Source organism: Epithele typhae (genome assembly GCF_022376455.1).
Source record: "Epithele typhae strain CBS 203.58 chromosome Unknown BXZ73scaffold_5, whole genome shotgun sequence".
Classification (NCBI taxonomy): Eukaryota; Fungi; Basidiomycota; class Agaricomycetes; order Polyporales; family Epitheliaceae; genus Epithele; species Epithele typhae.
In genome coordinates this window covers 1-24,493 of record NW_025954196.1, presented here as the reverse complement: position 1 = coordinate 24,493, position 24,493 = coordinate 1, and the positions used below count along the sequence as shown (strand labels likewise).

The 24,493-nt window shown below is 59.2% G+C and overlaps 9 protein-coding genes across 9 annotated transcripts; 4 read left to right on the top strand and 5 right to left on the bottom strand.

Moving 5' to 3' along the window:
• Positions 1-538: 538 nt before the first annotated feature.
• On the top strand, positions 539-2,292 carry BXZ73DRAFT_97560 (uncharacterized protein; the record flags this gene model as incomplete). The annotated part of the gene is made up of 4 exons (XM_048027407.1): positions 539-635; positions 690-772; positions 825-1,825; positions 1,905-2,292. The coding sequence occupies 4 exons, from the start codon at positions 539-541 to the stop codon at positions 2,290-2,292; spliced, it is 1,569 nt and encodes a 522-aa protein (XP_047881393.1).
• Positions 2,293-2,410: 118 nt separating this feature from the next.
• BXZ73DRAFT_97559 (uncharacterized protein) lies at positions 2,411-3,501 on the bottom strand (the record flags this gene model as incomplete). The annotated part of the gene is made up of 11 exons (XM_048027406.1): positions 2,411-2,485; positions 2,537-2,663; positions 2,720-2,744; positions 2,800-2,857; positions 2,910-2,937; positions 2,995-3,054; positions 3,103-3,203; positions 3,259-3,298; positions 3,357-3,372; positions 3,426-3,437; positions 3,486-3,501. 11 exons carry the CDS (start codon positions 3,499-3,501, stop codon positions 2,411-2,413), a joined length of 558 nt encoding a protein of 185 aa, XP_047881392.1.
• A 1,449-nt stretch (positions 3,502-4,950) lies between these two features.
• BXZ73DRAFT_87827 (clathrin light chain) lies at positions 4,951-5,928 on the bottom strand (the record flags this gene model as incomplete). Its single annotated transcript, XM_048024732.1, has 4 exons — positions 4,951-5,164; positions 5,220-5,303; positions 5,426-5,559; positions 5,617-5,928. 4 exons carry the CDS (start codon positions 5,926-5,928, stop codon positions 4,951-4,953), a joined length of 744 nt encoding a protein of 247 aa, XP_047881391.1.
• Positions 5,929-6,543: 615 nt separating this feature from the next.
• BXZ73DRAFT_87826 (RNI-like protein) lies at positions 6,544-8,279 on the top strand (the record flags this gene model as incomplete). The annotated part of the gene is made up of 5 exons (XM_048024731.1): positions 6,544-7,023; positions 7,101-7,453; positions 7,506-7,742; positions 7,842-7,922; positions 7,979-8,279. The coding sequence occupies 5 exons, from the start codon at positions 6,544-6,546 to the stop codon at positions 8,277-8,279; spliced, it is 1,452 nt and encodes a 483-aa protein (XP_047881390.1).
• A 2,045-nt stretch (positions 8,280-10,324) lies between these two features.
• On the top strand, positions 10,325-12,027 carry BXZ73DRAFT_40844 (uncharacterized protein; the record flags this gene model as incomplete). Its single annotated transcript, XM_048018655.1, has 7 exons — positions 10,325-10,499; positions 10,550-10,598; positions 10,643-10,725; positions 10,761-11,299; positions 11,367-11,584; positions 11,641-11,877; positions 11,937-12,027. The coding sequence occupies 7 exons, from the start codon at positions 10,325-10,327 to the stop codon at positions 12,025-12,027; spliced, it is 1,392 nt and encodes a 463-aa protein (XP_047881389.1).
• Positions 12,028-12,333: 306 nt separating this feature from the next.
• Positions 12,334-13,406, top strand: BXZ73DRAFT_41234 (HET-domain-containing protein; the record flags this gene model as incomplete). Its single annotated transcript, XM_048018737.1, has 2 exons — positions 12,334-12,768; positions 12,822-13,406. The coding sequence occupies 2 exons, from the start codon at positions 12,334-12,336 to the stop codon at positions 13,404-13,406; spliced, it is 1,020 nt and encodes a 339-aa protein (XP_047881388.1).
• A 1,654-nt stretch (positions 13,407-15,060) lies between these two features.
• Positions 15,061-16,102, bottom strand: BXZ73DRAFT_97555 (uncharacterized protein; the record flags this gene model as incomplete). Its single annotated transcript, XM_048027405.1, has 4 exons — positions 15,061-15,267; positions 15,353-15,609; positions 15,877-16,006; positions 16,076-16,102. The coding sequence occupies 4 exons, from the start codon at positions 16,100-16,102 to the stop codon at positions 15,061-15,063; spliced, it is 621 nt and encodes a 206-aa protein (XP_047881387.1).
• Positions 16,103-17,968: 1,866 nt separating this feature from the next.
• BXZ73DRAFT_87824 (N2227-domain-containing protein) lies at positions 17,969-19,230 on the bottom strand (the record flags this gene model as incomplete). Its single annotated transcript, XM_048024730.1, has 2 exons — positions 17,969-18,546; positions 18,606-19,230. The coding sequence occupies 2 exons, from the start codon at positions 19,228-19,230 to the stop codon at positions 17,969-17,971; spliced, it is 1,203 nt and encodes a 400-aa protein (XP_047881386.1).
• A 2,749-nt stretch (positions 19,231-21,979) lies between these two features.
• Positions 21,980-23,595, bottom strand: BXZ73DRAFT_74445 (uncharacterized protein; the record flags this gene model as incomplete). The annotated part of the gene is made up of 4 exons (XM_048022022.1): positions 21,980-22,119; positions 22,320-22,625; positions 22,696-22,923; positions 23,418-23,595. The coding sequence occupies 4 exons, from the start codon at positions 23,593-23,595 to the stop codon at positions 21,980-21,982; spliced, it is 852 nt and encodes a 283-aa protein (XP_047881385.1).
• Between the last annotated feature and the right edge of the window lie 898 nt (positions 23,596-24,493).

Here is a 24,493-nt window from a genome sequence, read left to right as displayed (position 1 = left end):
GCTTGATCCCATGGGCCGATCCCTGGAGTTGCATACAGAGCAGCTGAGGTGATTCTACCTCATTAATACGGCATTATTTACCTGATGGTGCTACCGTAGTGAAGCGTAACCCTAGAAGGAGCAGATTCATCGCAAAGTGAGTATGTTTTGTGTGGCATTGTAAACATTGGGCGTCTATCTAATCGCGTTTGTGCATGTGGTACTCAACGTTGGTATCAGGTTTGCTTTCGTTCAAATGATTATTGGAGACGTACAAGGGGAAAGCAGCGTATTTTCTCATTGCTCGGTTGTTACCACCAGAGACCAAAGGTGCGCTACGCAGTTGCTCTTGGATGCATAAACCGCCTTATTGATGCCATTGTTACTAAACGTGCCGCGCATATCTTTGAATATCGGCACGCCTTTTCTACGCCGACTTTTGCAGCCTCAGGCGATCCCTGCGATCCCTCAATAATACGACCATGGCCGTCCTTTTAGATCCCCCCTCACCTTCCTGTTCTCCGCCACCTCGACTCGGCGGCGACACGCTCCTCCCGCCATGAACTCCACACATCGCGCTTTCTCGATACCAGAGATCTTCCTCATGATCATGGATCGCGTCGTTCCCGAGAAATTTGATCCGGGGCGGCGCCACAGTGCACTTCAGATCGCTTTGGTGTGCAGAGCGTGGTTCAAACATCTGGATTCAGTGCTATGGGAAATCCTCCCGTCCCTCAAACCTTTACTCAAGCTCCTTCCATCTGTGGTTCTAGACTCGGAGAAGAACATACATGTGAGTAACAGGCCATCATATCCACGTGTGCTCGATATCTGACGGTGGATAGACCGTACAAGGGGAAGTATCTTCAGAAGACAAAGATCGTTTTATAGCGTCAGCCCGACTTGTACGGGAGCTCACTTTCAAGGAACAAGACCACACGACGCTTCCTCAGGACGTCTGGGATCACATCGAAAGTCTGACAGGTGGAAAACCTATATTGCCGTCTCTGCGAAACCTTTTCTTCACTGCTGGCTCTGTCGATAATCTTGACGTGGTCCGGCTCGTTGGACCCTTAACAGACAACCTCGAGCTCCGGTACTTCGACGACGACGGCTTTAGAAAGGATTCGGAAGCACCAGCAAACCTGGTCAACGAAATCGTTGCTCGCACCAAGAATCTCACTCACATCACCCTGTTCTCTATGGGGGACGACATGATTCCCGAGTCCTTCTTCGAACCTATGGTCACGCTTCCCAAGCTGCGGTACATCATGATCGAGCAGGGATGGGTCTCCCTGGAAGTCTTCCGCCTCCTCGCCACCTTCCCAGCCCTCGCCGACCTGACTGCCGACTTCCTTCTCGAGTTCGAGGAGACCGAAATCCCACTCGGCTTCGAGCACCTCGAGTCCCTCTACAGCATCGACATCAGCAACGACGGCGGCCTCTCGCCCGCCAAGTCCAAGGTCATCACCTCCTGCGCGTCCCCGCACCTGCGCGTGCTCCGCATGGGCGACGACACCGCGCACAGCGCGACGACCACCCTCAACGAGTGGCGCGCGCTCTGCGTGCTCGTCGCCGAGCGCTTCCGCGCGCTCGAGCACTTCTCCTGGGCGATCTCCCACACCGCCCTCCCGCTCGCGGACCCCACGCCCGCCGCGCACGCGTTCGAGCCGCTGCTCACCCTCCGCGCGCTCCGCCGCGTCGAGCTCGACTTCGGCACGCGCGGCGTCCGCCTCGACGACGCGCTCTTCGCCGCCGCCGCCCGCGCCTGGCCGCACCTCGAGCACCTCACGCTCTGCGGCCCCCGCCGCCCCCCGCGGACGTCGACGCGGACGCGGCGCGCGCGGTCTCGCTCCGCACGCTCATCGCGCTCGCGCAGGGCTGCCCGCGCCTCAAGGTCCTCCGGCTGCCCTCCTCGACCTCAGCGCGGGCGGCGGCGGCGGCGGCGGCGGCGGCGGCGGCGACGGGGACCTGCTCGAGCTGCTCGCGAGGGTGCGCCCCGGCGCGGTGCCGGACGTGCCGCTCATGGCGCACGAGCTGCACCGGCTCCAGTTTGACTGCGCGCCGGACCCGGGGGCGGCGAACGCGCTCGCGGCGGCGTTTGCGCTCGACAGGATGTTCCCGGAGCTGAGCGAGGTCGGGCCGGCGTATGTCGTGCTCGAGAGCCATGATGGGAGGGAGCGGCCGGGGGGCGGCGAGGATGCGCAGCAGGAGTTTTGGGACGACGTGTGTTTTGGACTCGAGTTTTGTGAGACGGCGCGGCGGAACCGGGGGGAGCGGAAGATGCGGAGGATCGTCAGGCTGGACGGGTAGAGAGGGCTCTTTGAAGAAGTGTTCGTGCGATAGACATAAGCAGTTTGTACATCAGGAAGGGACGGTGAATGTAAGACATGGGGCGTAGATAGTTCTCTCCAGCTCGTCTGTATTGTCCTTAGTAGGTCATCTGCGATTCAGATCCTGCGAACTGAATGCCCGCTCCAGACCCACGGGAGTAATGGAAGGGTTTCTACCCAGACGTGTTAGAAATACTCCAAACCCCGATGGCAGATTGACTCACCATCTGTCCCATCTCCATCGCAGGAAGGTTGTGCGCGAGTTGAGTCGAGGTCCCGACGCGAGTGGACATGATCTGGACTGGGCCAGATAACTTTCCTGCATCCTTGAGGGACTGCCGTGAGTTGAGACTGCATGATGCGGATATACGTGAGCAATCGAGCGCAGTTCAATCATTACCACCTACACTGCAAGCACCGAGTTCGTGTAAACTGCGTCATGACTGTCAGCGAGAGGGCGCGAACCAACATAGCTGTCACCACTCACGCCGCATCGTGATAATCTCTATACCGATCCATATGAATGTGTCGGGAACCGCTATAGCCTAGCAATGGAATGGGCAAGATGACGTTTAGTTGCGGACCGGGCATGCTCACAGTAATCAGCGCGAACAGGTTGAAGATCCTGATCACGAAGTTCCTCAGTGAATACCATCAGCGTTTTGTGGAGACAACAACGTACGTTGTGAGCAAACCGGTGTTGATGGCATAGAGTATAAGCTTGTTCAACATGCTGTCGGTCCTGTGTAGTGTCAGAAGATGAAGCATGGACACGTCGAAGTACACGTACTGCTTGATGCCACCGCGGTTACGCTTCAGAACCACGACGAGGACAGTGGTCATAAGCGTGTCTCCGATCATGCCTGCTCCGCATGCGGCGGAGTCGATCCACTGTGCGGGTGCGTCAGAGGATTGTCGATGAAGAGACATATATATGGCCACCAACGTAGAAGTTCTCGTATTGAGTGAATCGTTGGAACTTCAGTCTGATGACGCGTGTCAACATTACATTCAAAATCGCATGAGTAATCAAAAACCACTGACGCTATGATTGTCCCGGCTGCATGTGAACAACAGTGAGGCTGGGGTTGTCCGCAACTGTGTCTTACTGACCTAATGCAAACCCTGGAGGCATTGTCAGTTACCTGGCTCATGACGAAAGAAATAACTCACCGAAGGTGGCGAGCATTGTGATCAACTAGACATCATGAGTGATAAGTGAGAAGCGTTGTACAAGAACGATCGCTCAACCTACAGCAACGACCACCAGGTATCGGTGTTGTGGGCTGACTGCTGGCAATCAGCGACGTTGGTCATATTGCCTGGCAAAATAGGACGCCTCACGCATATAAACCCTTCTAGCGAAGAAGCTAACAAGGGCGTGAGCCATGCATTAGAACCCCAAATTCAGCAAACGACACCTTTGGCATAGAAGGATGGTGAAGCCCTAACAACATGTGTTATAGCGATCCGAAGCTAGAACCGTGGACCTATTCGGCTCACCGCTAGCAATGGTTGGATCTAGTTGGACCGAGAAAGGTGAGTGAGCGGAACCTGAACATAGCAACGGGCTTGCCTGGATAGACCTGGGAAGCTTTCAGTCAGCAGCAATCTCACTTGGTGTCGAGGATGAAAACAGACCAGATGCCTCCCAATAGCACTAGTGGCTGGAAATACCCACTCACTAGGTACGTATAACTGGATGGATGTCAGTTATTAACTCGGCACGGGGATCCTACCACGCACCATGAGTGAGTGCACGCTATGCAATGCACTGTGTCGACAATACTGAACAAAATCTCTTCACTGAAAGCCCTTTATTTTGAACAACATGAAGACTGACATGATGCCGATCACCTGCGAAAACCAGAGGCGTGAGTTCTGATGAAGAAACGAGGGAGATCATTTTCAATGGCTCACGAATGCTTTGTTGATCAACCTATCTTTGCTGTACATTCGAACATATCGAATAACCTGATGAACGAGCACGCCGTATAGACTGAAATTGTGACGATGAGCCACTGCATGCATCTCTTCAACGAGGAAACAAACCACTCGCCTCAGACTGGCCAGAGAGCCAAGCAGTAAAGCTCCGTAGGTGTTATGTAACTTCGGGTACGGCGGAAGCAAGGAGATGCTGGCGGCCAGCTGGGGGTGGAGAAGGGGAGGGACGTCCATGACTGCCGAAGTAAGTTGTAATGGGCTGGGGTAGGGCTATATATCAGTGTGCGAGCTGGACAGGCCCGTTGACGGTGCTTGGAACCCGCGAACGCGAAGAATGTCCGTTGGTGATGCCAGAACCCTGCGGTGACAGCTGCATGGGTGCATGATACATTGCGTGAGATAAATGCGATGGAAGACTTGAGCGACCATGAAATCCATGGTTCGGGTGTGAAATGCGTCCAGAGCAGGTGCATGCGGCAGACGCCAATCTCCTTCGAATGGAAGCACGCGCCAGTGCTCCTTGCCCCTTTCATCTATCTTGTTTACGCTGCGGATGCGTTCAGGCTCAATTCGGCGTGACTGCATACAGCGGAAATGCCGACATGGTGTGCGCAGAAGATACTATAGCGAATCCAACGTAAGAATAACTCACAACTACCGTCCGCTCCCGGCCAATCCTACCACATGCACCAATCTAGTAGCCTGCTGCGCCCGGCGCCGCCTCTCCCTCGCGCTTCAGCCGGAGCAAGACCTCTTTGAAGCGCGTCAAATCTGAAGTGGTAGGCCCTGACCGTGCGATAGTCTTGCTTTGCGAGTTTTGGAGCTCAAGGATATCGCAGATGCGCTGCCAGGTCGTCCCATGCGACAACGAATCGGAAAGTTCGGAGAGGAACTGCTCTTCGTGCTCCCTGGCGCAGCACTGTCAGAACGGACAAACACATTCCAGAAGGCACATAGACGTACTTGTTCTCCTTGATGTTGCGCTCCTTCTTCGCGGCGTACTCCTCGTAGAACTGATCAATCGCGCGCTCAGCCTTCCGATGGTCTCTTGCCGTCTGGCCTTTGAGGCATCGTCGCGGGCCTTGATCTCCGCGGCCTGCTTCTCTCTCCAATCCCTGCACATGTATGCATAAGCAATGTAAATCTGACAGGATAAGCTCGATGCGCACTTGATCACTTGGGGCTCATCCTCTTCCAATGACTGGCTGAGGATGGGCGTCGAAGAGTATGCAGGTTGCGGCGCATACGTCGGTGTCTGCGCGAAGGCGGGTGCCTGCATAGACATCGCAGGTACGGCGGGTTGCTACGAGGTGTGCACTCAGTCCTGGCTTCCAGCGCAGCGAGAGTATAACAAACACACCAGCGGGATCTCAATGTCGGGAAACGCGCTCTCGAACTTCTCAATCTCATCGTCTCCAGTGACCGTGACCTCGGTCGCGTGTGTTTTTGGGGTACTGAAGTCGTCGAACGAGAAGCTGTTGGACGTGCTCATCGGCGGCGCTGCCGGGGCCGCCGCGGGGAGGTCCCCAATGCCGTCAAGGGAGATCTCAGGGAAAGCAGAGGCCGCAGCGTCGAAGTCAATGTCGGCGCCAGAGGAGCCAAATGCGCCGCCGGTGGGAGTGCCGAACTCCTCGTCGAGAGAATCTTTTTCGCGCCGTAGGAAGTCGCTCATCGTGGGTAGGGACGGAGAGGGTGGTCGTGGAGGATGTCGTGGCTGTCTCCGACGCGCTCGCCGCCGTAGCAGGCGGTGGCCGTGGGCGCTTAGACTGCGCCCGCTCGCGTGGCGGCGTGCAAATACTGCCAAACACAGGTCCGCGCAGCTCGGGAACTGGATCCCATTCTCAAGGAAAACTCTGCGCTTGCTCAGTGCCTTGCTCGTCGCAACGGCACTCGACCTTTTCGATCCGATTCGTCACACTCGACAGCTTCTCTTGAAAAAAATACTCATTGAATTGGCAAGGCATGTCTCAACAGCAACGCGTTGTATTCCTCGAACAAACGGGACACCAATCCTCGACCGTGCTTCTCGCAACGTCGGTCTCTCGCAACGGCCTCGACGACCTCGCGGACAACCTGGTGTGCTACCCTCTCGTTATACGGCGTGCAAAGTTGATTGGCGGTGCAGAATGCCGACCAGATTAAGCGTTCTCTTACCGTATGGCGCCCATTATTGTACGTACTTTATTGTTCTCAGCCGCTGCGTTGTCTCTGTTTTGTCCTCCTACATAAAGCGCATAATGTCGCTCTGCTCCTCCTTCCTTCTTTGCACGCCCCCCACGACCCCATCATGAGCGATCTCTCTGCTTTCTCCTCTTCCAAGTATGACTGGGAGCGCAATCCCCGGCCACATGCGCCGCCTGCTATCACAATCCCTCCAGTCGACGTTCCCATCCAGTCCTCTCATTTCTCTCCAGAGTCGCTTCACTCTCCCACTGCTTCACGCTCATCATCACATCCTCCTACTCACCCTCCTTTTCACCCTCGTCACACTCGCTCGCAGTCCGCCTGGACGAATACCGCCACCGTCAACTCCGTTTCACGGGATCCCGAACTCGGCAAGACCTCCCCTCTGCACACACCCCACCTCCGCGACCGCTTCACCAAGATGTTCTTCGACCTTAGGGTTCCATCACAAGCCCCTGGACCTAAGGAGCAGTGGCCCCCCATGCGCCAACCGCATCTCCAGTCGTGGCCACCGCTCGAGATCGAGAAACGAAGATTCTGCCATCACTGCCAGTCACACGACGACCGCAGGAGACGGCACAGGGTGCTCATCGTCGCACTCATCATCTTCCTGCTCTTCCTTTTGGGAACACCATCTTCCTCAACGTGCGCGTCGTCCAGTTGTCGTCGCGGGGTTCATCCATCGCGCAGTCTACCGACCCCAACGCGCTTTCCGCCGACGCACAGCAGTGCTTGTCGCAGTTCACTCTCAATGCGCCCACCGACCCGGACTCCTACCCTTGCTCAACATGCTTGTCGACGCTCCAAACCGTACCTGCAAATTTTACGTCGAGCAATTCCCAAGACGGCCAGAACATCATGAACGCCATCCAGTTCTGCGCGCTCAGGAGCGTCTTCGACAATGCGAGTGGAGACGGGCAGACTGGGCTGTCGAACGGCGGGTGGGCCAAGGACGTACGCTTCTGCTCCTGGTCTGGGGTGCGGTGCGATGGGTTTGGAAGGGTTTCTTCAATGTGCGTACTTCAGTTTGTGGTGTGGTGTGTCGTCCCTGACATCTCGGTGCAGACAACTCTCCTTCCCTGCCGTACCTGCGAAGATCCCGGATGAGCTCTCGGTTCTGACAGGATTGACTAGCCTGCAAATCGCCGGCGACTCCAACATTCCAGCCGGCGATTTCCCCGCTTCTTTCAAGTCACTATCCTCGTTCGCATCGTTAACCCTCGAATCCACCGCGGTTGCCTCCATCCCTTCGGGCTCATTATCGAATCTGAGCACCCTTACACTGGTCAAGAACGCTCAGATGTCAGGGGACCTCACGTCACTTGTGTCGTCTCTGCCTCTCGTTAATCTGTGAGTATTGTTTTCTTCTTGTCCTCGCTCGTGGCCCTAACCCCATGACAGGGTTATCAACAGCCAACAGCTGGCGACCAACCCCATGCCTGCTCTGCTTTCGAGCTCAGCTGCACGGACGCTTCAAACTCTGTACGTGTTCCGTATTCGATCTCGTTGCGCATCTCGCTCACCGCTTATCATCGTAGCGACCTCTCGTCCACCGGTCTGAGCGGCGCCCTCCCTGACGACCTCTCAGGCTTCAGCGCCCTCGTTGAGCTCCACCTGGACAACAACGCGCTTTCCGGCGCGCCGCCGTCCAAGTTCCCGTCCACACTGCAGGCCCTCACGCTCACGAACAACACGCAGCTCTCGGGCGCGGTCGCCACTGGCTCGTCGTTCTGCGCTCTCTCTGGCTTGCAGACGTGCGACGTGCGGAGCACCGGGTTGAGCGCGCAGGGCGCGTGCGGTCCGTGCACCTTTTCCACTGCTACCGTTGCGTTGACATAGCACGCGAGACGCGCTGGCCGCGTCACCGTGCGGTCTTCATCTCCCTGGCGGGTGTCGGTTTTTGCTTTTTTCATATTGTACATGGGTCGCCACTGAGTGGGGCTCCTTAATCTCCACAATCGGCCTACGGACTCTCATGCTGTATACGGACACACTCATGACGGTCACGACGCTCGTTACTGTAGCTCTATGTTCGCGATGTATCCTACCGCGCTCCTCGATCCTTTCGTACATTCAGTGTAGCATAAGTATCCTACTAGGGGGTTTACTCTGACGTTCTCATTCTTCATAAGTTGTGTGAAATAAGTGGCGTTTGAGTCCATCGGACTGTCCGGTATAGTTTGTGTATCCGCCGAACACTCGCGGCAACGCCGGTTATTGCGAAGATAATAGATCTGTTCATGGCTAGTAGCCACAGGACCTCCCATTGCTCCGCGAACCAGGACGCCTGTGAACTGGCAAGACTCCGCCAGCTATGTTGGACAATGCCCCATCGGAAATCTGAACCGCCCCAGCCTCAGATCAAGCGGATGCGGGCAAGCAAATAGACTTACCCTGGTACCGCCGAGATTCTCGCCAGCTTCCGCACGCTCGCCAAGCCGGGCCCGCTTCGACGGCTTTCCCAGCGCGTTGGCTTCATGACCTTCAAGCTTCAAGCTTCAACTCCGGTTTCGTCCACCGGCGTCTGTGTTACTTGAACGGAAGATTTCCGCAGCCGACGCTTTCGAGACGCAGCTTGCGATGTCGATGGGTGGTCCTCGCATAAGACTCTCGGAGGGGGGCCTGGTGCGTAGCCGGAGGATTTCCGCGATGGTTTCTTATGGTTTTGCTACAGCAGAGCACACCGCAACATCGACAGCACCAACACGGTTGTTTCCGGGCCTGCGCGCGGTTGGAGCTGGATGAGTCGTCTTCGCCCGACATAGAGCTTAGAAAGCTTTGGTGATGGAAGGTGCCACGGAAGGTTCTCAGGCAGCCGTTCGATGCAACGCGTCCGACGGAGGATAGGGGAGGAGTAGCGACAGGCCCGGGATGAGGGACTCTCTATACTGAAGTGCTGGCCCTGATCTCTCTCCAAAGATCAACATACTGAGTTTGAGTAGTGAAGAGCACAGCAGATCTCGTAATCACCTCAGATGCTGCCGACGACGGCGTGACATGGTGACGTCGTTGTCATGCTACACATTTTGCCGGGACAGACTAGTCTCCCCTTGGGATGGGCCGCCAGACGCTGCAGCCTGCCTACATCGGATTTGCTTGCACCACTTATACAAGGACTATCCCTCTCTCCCTATATCATGCCATCCGTCCCCGAGGCGTTTGAAGTCGATCGGAACCTGACGGGTGAGTGTACTTTCTTCTTCAAACACATATTTACGCGATTTGTCTCCGGCAGGTGATCTGGTAATCTCCTTGGTTGAAGGAAGAATCCTCTTCAAAGATGCTCAAGCACTCGCAAAAGACGGCCAGCACGAAGCGACAATCGCGAAACTCCACGAGACCATAGAAGCATTGGTCGGCCGCCGAACTGCACTGTTGATCCCGCTCTCATCATATAACGGCGGGGGGATGCAGTCGCCCATCTATATCAACATGGATGTAGGCCGCATGCTCAAGATCATGTGCTGTTCGTACCTGCTCGTCGAATCGTACCGCGCGACTGGGAACTATGTGCAGGTTTGACCCCAAGGCTATCGTCGGAGGAACGCATACTGACGACTCATTGCAGGCACTCAACTGGGCGGTGGAGATGCACGCGATCCTCCGCAACATCTACTTCACCCGCCCTATCCCCTGTTTCGGTCGGCATGTCGCCCTCGAGATCAAGCGCCCTTGCTCACAATGTTTTTAGAGTGGATGAACGTGCATCTGAACTCGCAAGACTACTGGGACGGACGGGCGATCGGCTTCTACAACGAGATGAAGGTATTCATGGACCTCGGTAACACCGGCGCTGCGTCCATCGATATCATCACGGACTCCAGAAGGTGCTCGAGAATATCGGGATGATGCCCACCATACGCCGCGGGCATCTAGAATCACTCATGGAGAGGGGGCCTTACAAGCTGGAGGATTTGACGGCGCTGCGACACCCAGACCCAGGCTTGGTGACCCAGCAGGAGATCAAGGACCCCCGTCTCCAGCTCATGGGAAGCTGGAAGAAGATACGCGTGAAGGGCATCGCCCCTCGTCAGGGGTTTGCGAGTTTCGTCTGGAACAGTGCGCACTCGATCTTCCATAAGACTAGACTGCGACTGACGGAGACCTAGGTCGCTTATACGTGCTTGGTGGGGAGAAAAACGCGCTCCCGGGACCCTGGTAAGCTCACCCCATCACTCGAGCGCCGCTCACGTCGCGCGCAGGTACCGCGACTTCCACTACATAGACCTCAAGGACCCTGAGGCAGGCTGGCGCGCCCTTCCCGCCTACCCCGTCTCCCCCGAGCGTAGCTCGCGGCGGCTGTCCAACTTTCAGATGGAGGTCGACCCCCGAACGCGCGGGCGTACTTCCTCCACGGCCGCTCGACGCTCGACGTCTTCGACCTGCGCACGGACACGTGGTCGCAGGTGAAAACGAAGATGGCGCCCGGCTCGGGCCCGTGGCCGCTCGAGTCGAGCTACAACGACTTCTGCATCGCCCTCGTCCGCAGGACGCTCTTCGTCTTCGGCGGGACGACGAACTGGGCGCTCGGCGGAACATGCTCCTCGCGCTCGACCTCGACACCACCTCTGGACGCGCCTGGGCGGCCATCCCGAGGGGGCGTGCAGCCCGACTTTGGGTGGCCGGGGCCGCGCAAGCACGCGATGATGTGGGCCGACGCGGCCAAGGAGAAATTGTGGATGATGTACGGGGAGGCGGACCGCGCGGGCGCGATGCAGTTGGGGCAGATGCAGCACGCCGCGAACGAGTCCTACGTGCACAGCGACTGCTGGTCGTGGGACATCGCGCGCCGGGAATGGCAGCAGGAGCGCATCAACGGGAACCCGCCGTGCCCGCGCGCGGAGGCGGGGGTCGCGCATGTACGTCTGCGCGCGTTTTTTGGGTGTGCGCGCGGAGGCTGACGTACGGTGACTGCCGCGACTCTAGAACGAGAAGCTGGGCAAGGTCGTCGTGTTCGGCGGGTACAACGCGGCGGTGCCGACGCTCCACGACAGACGCTTCTACTTCCACTTCTCGTACTACGCCGACACCTTCGTTCTGGAGACGAAGCCCGCCGACAACTCGCCGCCGTACTGGCGGCAGGTCATCACGCGCGGGTGGCCCACGTACCGCGCACAGTGCAAGCTGGTCGCCGACCCCGACACGTGCGTTTTCCTTCCACTTTCCACGAACTTCGCGATTGAGATGGCGGCGGCGGCAGCGGGGAGATGTACCTCTTTGGTGGGTACACGAACTCGGAGTATATCAAGGGACGCCGAGACGTGATCACCCGACCGTATGGCGACCTGTGGCAGCTGAGGCTCGACGTCCCCGGCGGAGGCTTCGAGGACGTCGACCTCGCGGAGGAGACGCGCAGCGCGCGTGCGGGTCCTTGGAGACGCTGCTTCGGATGTGGAGCCGGAGGACCTGGTGCGGGGCTGAAGAAATGCGCAGGTGGGTGCTCGGATATCCCTCTCAGCTGTTCCTGCTCCAACGTCTCGGTGATTTCACAGGCAGCTGCGCGGGAAAGGCTGTTTTCTGTGATGCAGAGTGCTTAAAGCAAGGGTGGAAGGAGCATAAGGAGAAGGACAAGTGCAAGAAGCTGTGATCTATGTGGATATATGATGTTGGACTGGTCTCGGGCCGAGCGGCCCGCCGTTCCAAGTAACATGGCGCTTATAATGCCTCCTACGATTTGTTATGTGGCCGTCTGGCAGCGGAAATGCCGCCGAGCAGAGCTACATCAAGGCCATATCATCGTCGGATGTCGATCAGCACATCTTGCCCTTCAGTGAGTCCTATATATGCACTGGGGAAGAGGGCTTGCGCTCGGATACTTGGCTCAAAGGCTACATAGACACACAATCCACCAAACTCATTATCTCGAAGTTCGTGCTATCGTCAGGCCTCATACATGTGGCTCCTCCGCACCAATGACGCAACAATACACTACTTCCGCGTCCCGGAAGACGTGCCCAACGCATACGCCATCCTCTCTCACGTCTGGAGCACAGATACCAACGACCGCGAGATGACCTTCCAAGAGCTCGAAAAGCACTTGAAGAGCTGCGCTCAGTCTGGTGTCTCCTCTCGCGACACACTCCGATCCGCGAAGCTCAAAGGCGTCCTCGCCTTCGCCGAGCAGGACGGCTACGAATGGCTCTGGGCCGATATGTGCTGCATCGACAAGACGAGCAGCGCGGAGCTCTCGGAGGCGATCAACTCGATGTACGACTACTACGCCAAATCGGACGTCTGCTATGCGTACCTCGACGACGTGCCACAGGACGCCCGGTCGACGGACCGAAGAGCAGCTATCCCTTTTGGTTTGACTCTGACGACGAGTTGTGTTCGTGGTTCGACTCCATCGGGCGGCCGCGGTGGCTCCATCACTTCTACAAGAGCAGGTGGTTCGATCGCGGTTGGACCCTGCAGGAGCTGCTCGCCCCCGCGACGGTCATCTTCCTCGCCCACGACTTCACTCTGCTCGGTGACAGAGTCGGACTCGCGCTCGCGATCGAGAAGCGGACGAGAATTCGGCGACCCATCTTGTACATGGAGGAAGACGTGAAGACAGCGAGCGTCGCGCAGCGGATGTCCTGGGCAGCGGACCGCGAGACAACTCGGACTGAAGACCGCGCGTACTCTCTCATGGGCATCTTCGGCATCCACATGACCCCGATCTACGGCGAAGGAGAAATCGCTTTCACACGCCTCCAGGAGGAGATCTTGCGAACCACCATAGACATGTCCCTGTTCGCATGGGGATCTGCCTACGAGGAGCCGATTCAGCTCAACGTTGGCACAAGTCTCACCGACCTCGACACCGACATTGTGGACGCTACCAGCCGCTCCTGCGTGTACCACAATGTCTACAACGACTATCTTCTTCCGCGGTCCACGAACGACTTCAAGCACAGCTCCGATTGCGTCTCTCGGGTTCTTCATGTCGAACCTCTTGAACCCTATGCTGTGAGTATACCATAGGTGTGCACGCCAGCGTCCTGACAGTCGTTCAATTCTCGCAGGAGGCCGGCGACTTCAAAGAGAACACAAAAGTACGCCAGGTCCCCAGCTTCGCGACCACCCCCTACGGCATCCACGTCCGCTTGCGCGTCGTCGTCATCGACGACGCCCTCGTCGCGCTGCTCCCATGCGGTCCGAACGGCTCTCCGACCATCTACGGGCTCCGCCTCCAGCCGTGCGCGTACGCACTCGAGGAGCTGCCGCTCTACCACGTCGCACCGACGCACGGCCACCGTCTGGTCCGCGTCGACGCCGACGCCCTCGACCCGTGGCAGGACAACTGGGAGTGGCGGGAGATCTACTTCGCCCGCCGCCCGCGGTCGTCCGGCGCGCCCGACTCCCTCCCGTCCTCGGAGGCCGACTCCATACGCCTCCCCTCCACCGGCCTCGGCCGCTTCCGCTACGTCGTCCTCCCGGCGACGATCGCGGCCCTCCAGGCGTCCGGGTGGCGGCTCGCGGGCTCCCGCGACGCCCGCGAGCGCGTCCTCGCGTTCCAGCAGGTCCGCCGCGCGCCGTTCGTCAACGGCGCGGGCGCCGCGACGTCGGGCCGCTGCGGGTTCGTCGTGCGCTTCGGGAGCTGCGCCCAGGCGGCGGCGTCGGGCTCGCACTCGCTGTGGGCGCGCGTCGGCGCGGCGTCCGGCGCGGCGCTGAACGTCGCTCGCGCAGGCGGCGTCGGCGTTGGTGCCAGACGGGAGGCGGCGGCGGACGACCAGCACGACTGCGCCAGGGACCACATCGAGCACAGCAAGGTGTTCCGTTGGGCCCTGATGACTGCGAGCATGTGCGGATCTACTTCGTGGATGCAGAGCCGGTGTCTGGACATTTCCTCTGCAGTGTAGGGCTCGACGTCGTCTCTGCCGAACCGGGTTGCGGACCCTCCCCATAGCGCGTTCTCTTACATAAGGGCAAGGATATCGTTGCAGTGCGCGTGGCTCGAATTCATGGCTGAACGGTGTCGAAGAGGGCGCGTTGGGGCATGGCGGACGTCATCGCCATCGGGCCCGTGGTGTGGTACTACGTTCCCGCTGCAGGTCTGTACTTGCACAGTTGTGCTCGGCGACGAACGCGCACTCGCCCCACTCGCGCGACACTTGATTTCGCCCGCGGTCGATATCTCTATACGTTTGCGGCAGGGCTATACTCCTCGGACTTCTCTCCAGTGTCTCTGCCGTTTCCTCCAGTGGCACAACGTTTTTTGAAGGAGCATGTCATGAGTGCACAAGTAGTAGTTTAGTAAACATGGCAGTGACGCGGAGAGCAGTAGCAACAACAAACAGCGAGATTCTACAGCGTGTGTGAAACAGAAGAGGTATGTGGTATATGCAGTACAGTAATAGAAGCACAGAGACTATAACGAGCGGGAGTCGGACGCCGAGGGAGCGTACGTAGTCTAAGCGTCTCGGGAACGACAAAGGCGCACTAGAGAGGGTAGGGTATAGATGGGTACGAAACTGGGAGCGTCTCTGCGCAGACCACAGCCGCGGGCAGGCGCCGCTGCCCCACGGCACCACAGGATTCAGGAAAGAGTCCATGGGAACGAGCAACGCACGGAAGGCGCGTGAAACGATGTCCGTCTCAGGCCAATCTAGAGCCCCAGGATTTTAGCCGAGCCTTCTCATAGAAGAAGCGCGGCGGCGGCCATGGGCAGCCCCGCAGCGAGGCCGAGGACAAGGGAGCGCCCGGCGGCACCAGTACTGTTGCCCGACGCGCTCGTCGTGGACGGGTGACTGCCGGCGGTAGAGCCAGACGGCGCGGTGCTCGCCGCGGACGCAGAGGTGGACGAGGAGGTGGCGTTCGTGCCATTCAGGCGCTCCGCATTGCGCTGTTCGATGGAATATCAGCGAATGTTCACTTTCGAACCACCATCGGGTGCTCGAAGCGCGGAGCGGGGGGCGGAAGACACTCACGATGAAACCGTCGAGAGTCTCGGTGCTGCTCTCATTGACGTTGATGCCACCGACACCGCCCTGGGCGCAGGTGTTGAAGTCGTAGAACCAGATCGTGTTGTTGTCCGAGATCGTCACGGGCAAGTTCGTGATCGCGGTCCCGTTCCCGGCATCACGGAAACCGGAGATGAAGCCGTTGATAGTGACATTAATGTCGTGGGCCGGGATGCACGGGGCACCAAATGTGGACTGGATGGCAGTGTGGTTGCCCATGGTGACTGCGAGAGCAGAGGTGAGCACATTGTCACAGGGTGGATGAGGCCTCGAGAGTTCAAGGGACGACGGCAACAACGGACATTGGCGTCGAACGCGCCATGAAGGCGAACATCTCCGCCAGCCTGATGCTACAAGAACTGCCCCTAGGATAGTGCGCATTGAAAGAGCGCGTAATAAGCGAGGTACCAAGTGTCCTCGGGGGACACTGCGAAAAGTGCCCACAAAGACCCCACGAAACGCATGCGCACGAATGCAAGTAGTATGCTCACAGTTGAAAAACACCGTGTCGCCGATGTTCGCGGTGACCTCGGCGGGCTGGAAAACGGTGGTGGCATTGTCGGTCGTGTTCCCTCCGACGGTGATGACAATCTGCTTGGCCACGACGGACGCAACGGAGGCCTACAATCGACGCGTCAGCGAGAGCAAGGGAGGAGAGAACGCGGGAAGCGAAGGCGAGGGAAGACTCACGAGGAGGACGGCAGCGAAGGAGCGCATCTCGAAGAGCTAGAGCTGGGGAAGAGCTGAGAGCAGGACGTGAGGGTAGATGGTGGTTGGGAGGGAAGAGCGAGGGCGGGCGAGGGAACGGCGGGGGAGGGGAGGGGAAGAAGACGGGCTGCGCGGGGACCTCGAGATGGCCTTATTTTTCTACGCGTCTTCTCCGCGCGGCCATTGGGTGGGCAGCGCAGCGTGCCGGCAGGGCGAGAGCCTGGCCTGACGTCTTCTCTTCGCGCTCCCGCCGTGGAAGGTTATCTATGACGTCACGCGTCGCGTCCGCGCGCGCCCCTCCCCCTCGCTTGTCGCGGCGACGAGCCTCGCCAGAGCCTCGCCGTTCGTAGACCACCGTGCGTGGAGAGATCGTGCAGGGCACGCCTTGGTGCTCATCTGCGCCGTGCGCCGTGTCCGGGCAACATTGATAGCCACGCGCCGGGCTCTGTACGCCCCAAAGTTCCTCCGGCGCGTGTGATCGTGGGACGTCCCATCGTCCGCCTTCTCCCCAGTTCCGCTCCAGCCCCGCGCGTCCATGTCGCGCGTCCACATCTGGCCATGCGCCCGTCGTGCAGGGCAACGGAGCGCCGAGTCGACCATTCTCTGCTTGTGCAGGGCGCCGATCTTCCGACGCGTGTTAGAAGTCAGTTGGGTGCGGGACGGACGCGGATATGCTCACCACGTTGAACGCGCGTGGTCTCTGGAGACAATTCATAGCTCATTCGCCGAGGGTGCTCCTCCATGTGAAATGGCCACGCCTGATGTGTGCCTCACAAATAGCACTTCAAGGCGTCGGGGCGCCGCTTTGCTGCAGCAGCGCCCTGTGTTTCCCTGTCCATGGGTAATATAATAACACGATAATGGATGACAAGCCGCGGGACGCACCTCCTCCGCACAACCCCGCGCGGGCTCATTCGACGAACATTGCGGGAATGGAAGCCCCCATCGACATCTCCGCCGTCTTCGTGAGCGAGATGTCTTCCGGCCAGGCGCCACCGCTCGATGACCCGACGCGTCAATCGCCTTCCGTGGCACGTCGGCGATATCTGGTCTATGTATAGCAGTGTAGGATGAAGAGGCCGTTGATTCTGAAGCGTCGTCGGGCCCGAGAAGAAGGACGTCCAAGATGAGGTTCGAAGTTGGTCTGTGACTACGCCGAGGATGGGCTGACGCAGTGGTCGGCGGTCGGGTGGGTTTGCCAACGAGCTGGGAGGCCTGTTTGTGGCAGGCTAGCCTCCGCTCGATAGGTTCTTGTCCATCCTGGGGCCTGATCCATGGGGCCGTCGTGGTCGGGGAGGACAGAGCAGGTGAGAGATGTCGCGATTCCTCGCGATTTCGCGGTGGCAAAAAGGCGGCAAGCAGCGTTGCTGACGAAGGTGCAGGCCCGACGGCAGCCGCGCAACGGTGCAACGTAACGGGTGGGCGACGCGCCGACCGTCTAAGCCTCGCATGGCGTATGCCGGCGTGAGCCCCAGCAGATTCGACCTATGGCGAGATTCTGTAACAAAGGTAGGAACTGTCAAAACCCTTCAGAAACCTGGAACGACTAACATCAACAAAATGCTCGCAACGAGACAAACAGCTGTTCTCACACGAACGCGACTGACTGAACGGATCAGGCCAGCATGCTCTAAGGACGTGGGAAGAGGGGCTGTCCGTGCCTTGAGAGATGATGTAGCCCGCACGCCTGCGCAAGGTGGGTACATACCGTTCGTATATGCAGTACCTAAACGGTCGTGCCACAATACGGACAAAACAGAGAGACGAAGGCAATCGCATTTTTCTCTCATGCCAACATAGACACATGTCGCTACGACCTTGACGAAGTAAAACTTCCCCTCAATTCGTTTGCCGACACGAGTCCTGCGCACGAACTCACCTTTTCGTCCCCACCCAGAACTCCGCCTGGTACAACCACCTCATCATCGCCGTCTTGTCCGCCGTGTACTCGCACTCCACCGTCCGCCGCGCGCACTTCGTGCCGTCGTCTGGCGGGGCGACGTCGAACCCAACCGTCGCCGCGAGCGCCAGCACCTCCTCCAAGCTGAGCTCCATCGCCGTCGCGCCCCCGCTCGTCCAGAGGAGCGGCCCGAGGTTGATCCAGCGCCCCCCAGGGCGGAGGAGGCTGTGGACGTGCTCGAGGGTCTCGAGCACGTTGAGCGAGGTGTCGATGAAGAAGAGCGTGACGACGGCGTCGTAGCCGTCCGCGCCCGCGGGCGCGCGCAGCGCGAGGAAGTCGCCCTCCGCGAGCGCGAAGCGGTCCGAGAGCCGCGGGACGGCGTCGGGGAAGGCGACCTCGCGGAAGACGGCGTCGGCGGTGCGCTGGTGCGAGAACCAGCTGGCGTACGGCTGGAGGACGTGCTGGTTCGGCGCGCGCGTGCAGTCTTCGGAGAGGAGGAAGCGGAGGGCGAGGTTCATGAAGTACGAGAGCTCGTTCGCGGTGGTCGCGTACCCTGCCGCGTCCGCCGTCAGCGCGAACCCCCCACGCAAAAGACGGGACGAACGGACGCACCCAGCTGCGAGATCTCCCAAGCGAGCCTCCCGAGGCCCGCACCCGGCACCAGCACCCGCATGCTCTCGCGCCGCGCAGGCTCGACCTCCCCCAGCACCTCCAGCACCGGCCCAAAGATCGCCTCGCGCTCCGCCCGGCCCTCCTCGCTCCAGTCCCGCACGAAGTGCTTCAGCGCCTCGCGCACGCGCCCCAGGTCCCCCGCCACGCCTGGGCGGAGGAAGCCCCCACCGGGCGCGAGCTCGTCCGGGAACGCGCGGTGCGCGAGGCGCGCGACGGCGTCGGCGACGACGGCGTTCGTGCGCACCGCGTCGTCCGCGCGGGCGAGCTTGCGCGGGTACCCGAGGTCGTAGCCGGCGCGGCGGTGCGCCCAGCGGAGGCGGGCGTACGCGGTGCGCATCACGGCGAGCTCGGCGCGCGCGAGGCGGGCGTACTGCGCGTAGGAGGCCGCGGCGCGCTCGACGGAGAAGTGGGCGGGCACGGCGGCGCGGGGGCGGGCGGGCCCGAGGATGAGGGGGAGGAGGTGTTTGGGGTGGCCGAGGATGTGGAGGCTGAGGACGAGGAGGACGAGGGGGATGAGAGCGGCGATCAGGTGGTCGGAGGCGAGGAGGTGTTGGACTGTGAACATGGCATCCTTGCCAGGGATGGGGGCAGGGTGCGACACTGCGGGTGACGCGGGGCGTCGTGTACTTGAGGCAGTGATTTGGCAGCGGATATATGGGCTCCAGCAGGTTATGTGATGCAATGTACCAGGCGTGCACCGAAGCAAATTCTGACTATGGGTGTAGGGGTTGTGGGAGGGGAGAGGGACGGAAGAAAGCGTGCGAGACCATGGCAGCGCTTGGGCTCGAGGACCGCGTTGATGTGGCGTCTAAACCGCAAGTCTCGTTTGCAACGTCAAAGGTACCAACACTTATACATACTACAACGTAAACACGCACGCCATCCCTCTCTTAAACAGCAGGCACGTTCTCCATCCGCACCATCCGCCTGTCCGACTCACGGAATCTTTACCGCAGCCGCCATGTAGCAACGGACCCGGTTTGGCAGAACGTACCGTGCGCAGTGCCCACACGCGGACCCGATCTTTGGTTGCGCATCATTTGGTTTTTTTCGACTTGAAGACCGGCGATAAGAGCACGGAGGTACTAGCTGCTGTAGAGTCTGGAACCCGTGTACGGGAGCTGACAAAACATCCGTCAGCCCATTCCTGATGTTCACGACCAAATATTTTGGAGATCTTCGAAGCGAAACAGAGCGACGCACGGTTCACATCTCCGGCGCTTTCTGCGTTATCACCAACGCCGGATAGAGAGCGACCGTGATCTCACCGGGTTCTATGAGGAGTGGAACGCGTCCGAGACTGCTTGCACTTTCGATGTCAAGTACGCTCTCGGCGACCGGACACTGCGGGGTACGTCCCGCCGCCGCCGCTTCCGCGCTCCCTGCACTGATGCACTGCGTATGATCAGGCCCAGAGGCGGCGCAGGTCCTGCAGAGTCTGACGTCGTTCGACCTGCGCGAGCTCGTGACATTACACGTTGCCAGTGACGGATCCTACACTGGCGAGGACAGCTTCGAGGCTCGCCCCGTCCACTTGTTCGTCCGTACCAATCGGCTGATATGATCGTTCGCTCTAGTTCTCGATCTCCCGTCTCAAGTGTCCGGGGTACTCGCGCGTTCGCTCGTGCAGCTCACCGGGCTCCGCACGCGCGATAGTTTGAGCCCGAGGAAGACATGCGTCTGTACGGCCAGGATCTGGGTGAAACGACCAATCCTGTTGATGTGGGGCCGGCGTAGATCATCAGTACGTCTATTTCCCCAGTGCAGGAAACTCAGCTTATCGGCATCAGGCAAGGATCGGCGCGACGTCGACGGTTCCCCCGCCACACTTACGTCTTCCACGCTGTATAGGGGGCACGAATCGCAACATCTTGATGGGCTACGTCACTTCCTGGATACACAAAAGGGATGAGCCCGTGCCGCCTAGGTGCTTCCGCTTCCGCTGAGCCACGGCGTGGTAACTGTGCGGGCATGGTCCGTGTGCGGCACGTTCTCGAACATGCGCTTGCGCCGGACGTGGTTTGTGGGCGCGGCGCCATCGGCCTCGGCCTGATGGGTGCAGACGCGTTGTTGAGATTCGAAATTTATGCGACAGGACTTCGGCTTAGTCATTCCAAATACAGGACATGGCCTTAGATCTTATAGCCATACCCACGGCACAATTTCACGATTTCAGGGAAGACATATAAGTACCATGATACGAAGAGAAGTCCTCCTCAACTCGCTTTTCCCGTTCTGCTACGCACTGCTATCATCATGAGCGACACTCATACAACTCCTGCTGATGTCTACGTCTGGACGCTCAAACCTCCTCCGACCAACTCAGCTGAAACACTGGTAAGTTCAATGTCCTCGGTTAGAAGCACGGTCCTAATGCTGGAACAGATTGCGTTTGATAAACAGCATATGAGGCTGTTCCCTATCCGTTTTCCTCATGATGAAAACGGCTCTCAGCCCGTTTTCACTGTTGCGGACGAATCGACCCGCGGTGCATCGGTAACCGACGAGCACAGGTGATTTCCCTGGTGCATCCGTTGCGATAGCCTATCGGCAGCTACGGATGCATCTGGACGGATCTGGCGATCCGTGATGCGCGCCCGTGGAGACGCGCCTCGGTGGGCGGCAAGGACGCGTGGCGCGCATCGACGCGTGGCTGTGATGCACGCCACGCGTCCCTCCCGCCGTCCTTGCTCTCCTCCCCGCCTCCTCTTCCTCCTCCTGCTCCGCCTCCACCGTACTCCAGGCAGACGATAGCGACTATACAGTCGTCCTTCGTCTGCTATTGGACTCCGGTGTCACCTGGTGACACCGTTCAACTCCCCTCCTCCTCCTCCCTCGACCTCAACCTCGACCTCCATGCCGTCCTTCGCCCACCTTGCCCGCCACATCCACACCGTACGAGGACGTCCATCCGGACGTCCTCAGCATGGGGATTAGAATTAGGGGGCCACGGCGATGTACCGCGGCCCTTGTTCTGGTGAGTCTCCCGTTCCGCCCTCTTGCACTCCCAATGCCCACCTTTCCTCTCCAGCTTCGCCCATCCGGCCTGCCGCCGGCCTTGACCTCCGCGTCCACCTCGTCCACCTCGCCACTGCCTTCCTCCCCGTTGCTCACCCCCACGCTGCTCTCTGCCCGCCTTCGCGCCGCCCGCCTGCGCCTCCCTCACCTCGCCCTCCTCCTCGTCGCCCTGCTGCGTTTCGCCCACCTCCACGCGGCCCACCTCCTCCACGCGCGTCGCCCACCTTCGCGTCACCACCCCCCTCCATGTCGCCCGCGTCCGCGCCGCCTCCCGCCGCCCACACCCACGCGCGTCGCTAGGCTCCCCCTCCTCCGCCTTGTCCCGGCCCCCCGCCTCCGTGTCCGCCCTCGTCCTCGTCCTCGTCCGCGTCCTCCCTCTCCGCGTTGCCGATCTCCTCCACCTCGTCTGCCTCCACCTCGTCCACTTCCGCGCGCGCTGCCCGCCTCATCGCCCACCTCTGCCCGCCTCGCTCGCCTCCTCTCCGCACTCCTCCGCGCGCGCTACCCTCCTCTGCCTCCGCCTCCTCCCGCGAGCCATCCGCGTCACCCTCCGCGCACCTCCTCCGCCCGCGCGGCCCTCCGCTCACATCGCGCACCCTTGTTGCTCTGCGCCTCCTCCCTCTTCGCATCGCGCACCCCCGCCCGCGTCGCCCACCACCTGCTCCGCCTCGTCCGCGCCCTCCGCGTCCCCCCGCAAGCCCTCCGCGTCGCTCTCCTCTGCCTTCACGTCGCTCACCTCCACGTCGCTTGCCTTTGCGTCGCCCGCCTCCGCGTCTCCCGCGTTCACGTCTTTCACGTCGCCCTCCCCCTCCTCCGCCTTGTCCCGACCTTCTGCCTCATCCTCGTCTGTGCCGCCCTGCTCCGCATCACACGCCCCTGCCTCTGCCTCCGCGTTATCGCGGGGCGTGGTATTACTTACTAGCGCACCTATGTAGTAGTTTACTAATAAATATATTTTAATCACTAATCATATACAAGATGTGGTGTGAAACAAAGAGGGAGGCAAGCTCACTGTCAGAGACAGCGAGCTCAGGTGGCAGCGCCTGAGGCGCCGGTGTCCAGACATCTCGGGACAGCGTCGCACCCGGGGGTGCGCGAGCGCGCTTGGGGAAGGCGGTGTCGAGCGCGACCGGGCCGGCCGGCACCAGATGCATCCGCATCTGCCGATAGGCTGTCACAACGGATGCACCTGGCGAATCACCACTGTAGAACCGACGTTCACGAGAGCCATATCTCCGCCCTGAATGCCACGGTATGTGAATGGACCCACCTCATAATTTCGGGTAGATCACTGATAGTTCTGCTTCAGATCGAACATATCACACTCGCTCAAGGAAACGAACACGGAGCCTCCAATGCTTCAACCTACACTACCTCTCGGCTAAGACCCGTCGATGGGACTACGATCCGGAAGGACACGTGGAAGCGCACTTGTGAGTTTACCAAATTTGTGACGTATATTAAGGAGGATAACAGGACGTTCAAATTCTACTAGATGTGATGTACTCAGTGGAGATGGTACTGACATCTTCCACCTTTACATTCCGACGATATGATTGATACTCATGAAACATAGTTGGTTATCAGTCGCGTTCAACCGAACGTTTCCATCCCAGTACAACTGATGCTGGACACTGGTACGTAAAATTCTGAGGCTGAGGCTGCCGTATGACGGAGTATTCTAACTCCGGAATATTCTGTAGCATCGAGTACTAGGTCAGTTTTAGTACTCACCTGACGTAGATGGATATCCCAGCTGACCTTCTCCAGCTACGTCATGGGTAACGGATACTTGCGGCTCCGAAAAGGCCCTGTTCCTCGGACTACTTGGGTGGTTGACAAATGGAAGGATCCGTCCAGCATCATAATTCCCCACAAGGGTGCCAGCCTCAAGCATCCCTTCAACCCGCATGATGCGCAAGCACTAACGAACGGTGGAGTTGTTTACCGTCATATCTCTTTCTTTGACAACAGCGACGTCTGTGAGTTGGAAGTTGCGCTTCATACATCGCAGTGCCAGGGTTGCAACCAACCCCCTGTAAGGCCCATGGTTGCAACCAGGGCACAGTTGCAACCGTACCATGGTTGTAACTATACTAGTGTAGAAGTACTACCTCCAATGATAGATAATTATTCGAAGGAGCTGTAACCCGTTTTCTGGAAGTCAAAATGATCGCTGCCCTCAGGAATCGAACCATCGACCTTACACTGCGAAAGCGCCAACGGTGCGCCCAACCACTACACCATGAATCCTTGCTTCCCTGTACATGTGTATAGACTATGACATCAACTTTATGACTATTATGTATTAGTATCCTTATAACGACGATCACTTTTCTTGTTGCTTCACGGTTTGTGATGATATTTTGGCTGTCCCGTCGCTTTCTCTCGTTGTACGGGGCTCGCGGCTGCACCAGTGATCGGTGTTGCAGGGCACACTTGTGCTCCATAGGAGTGGCTAACCTACGGTAAGGGGCTGGGTATGAGAATTAGTGCAATGAGGTATGTACACGAGTGCGCTTCGTATGGGTCCAACCGTGCTTCGGTTGTAAGTATGGTTGCACTCATACAAAGGTTGTCGCGGTTGTAACCGTGGTATGGTTGTAACCATACAGCGGTTACAACCGTGTCGCCCGTGTCGCGGTTTACAACCGTGTCGCGGTTACAACCGTGTCGCGGTTACAACCGTGTCGCGGTTACAACCGTGTCGCGGTTACAACCGTTGTCGCCGGTTACAACCGTGTCGCAGGGTCGCGGTTACAACCGTGTCGCAGGTCGCGGTTACAACCCTGTCGCAGGTTTGCGGTTAC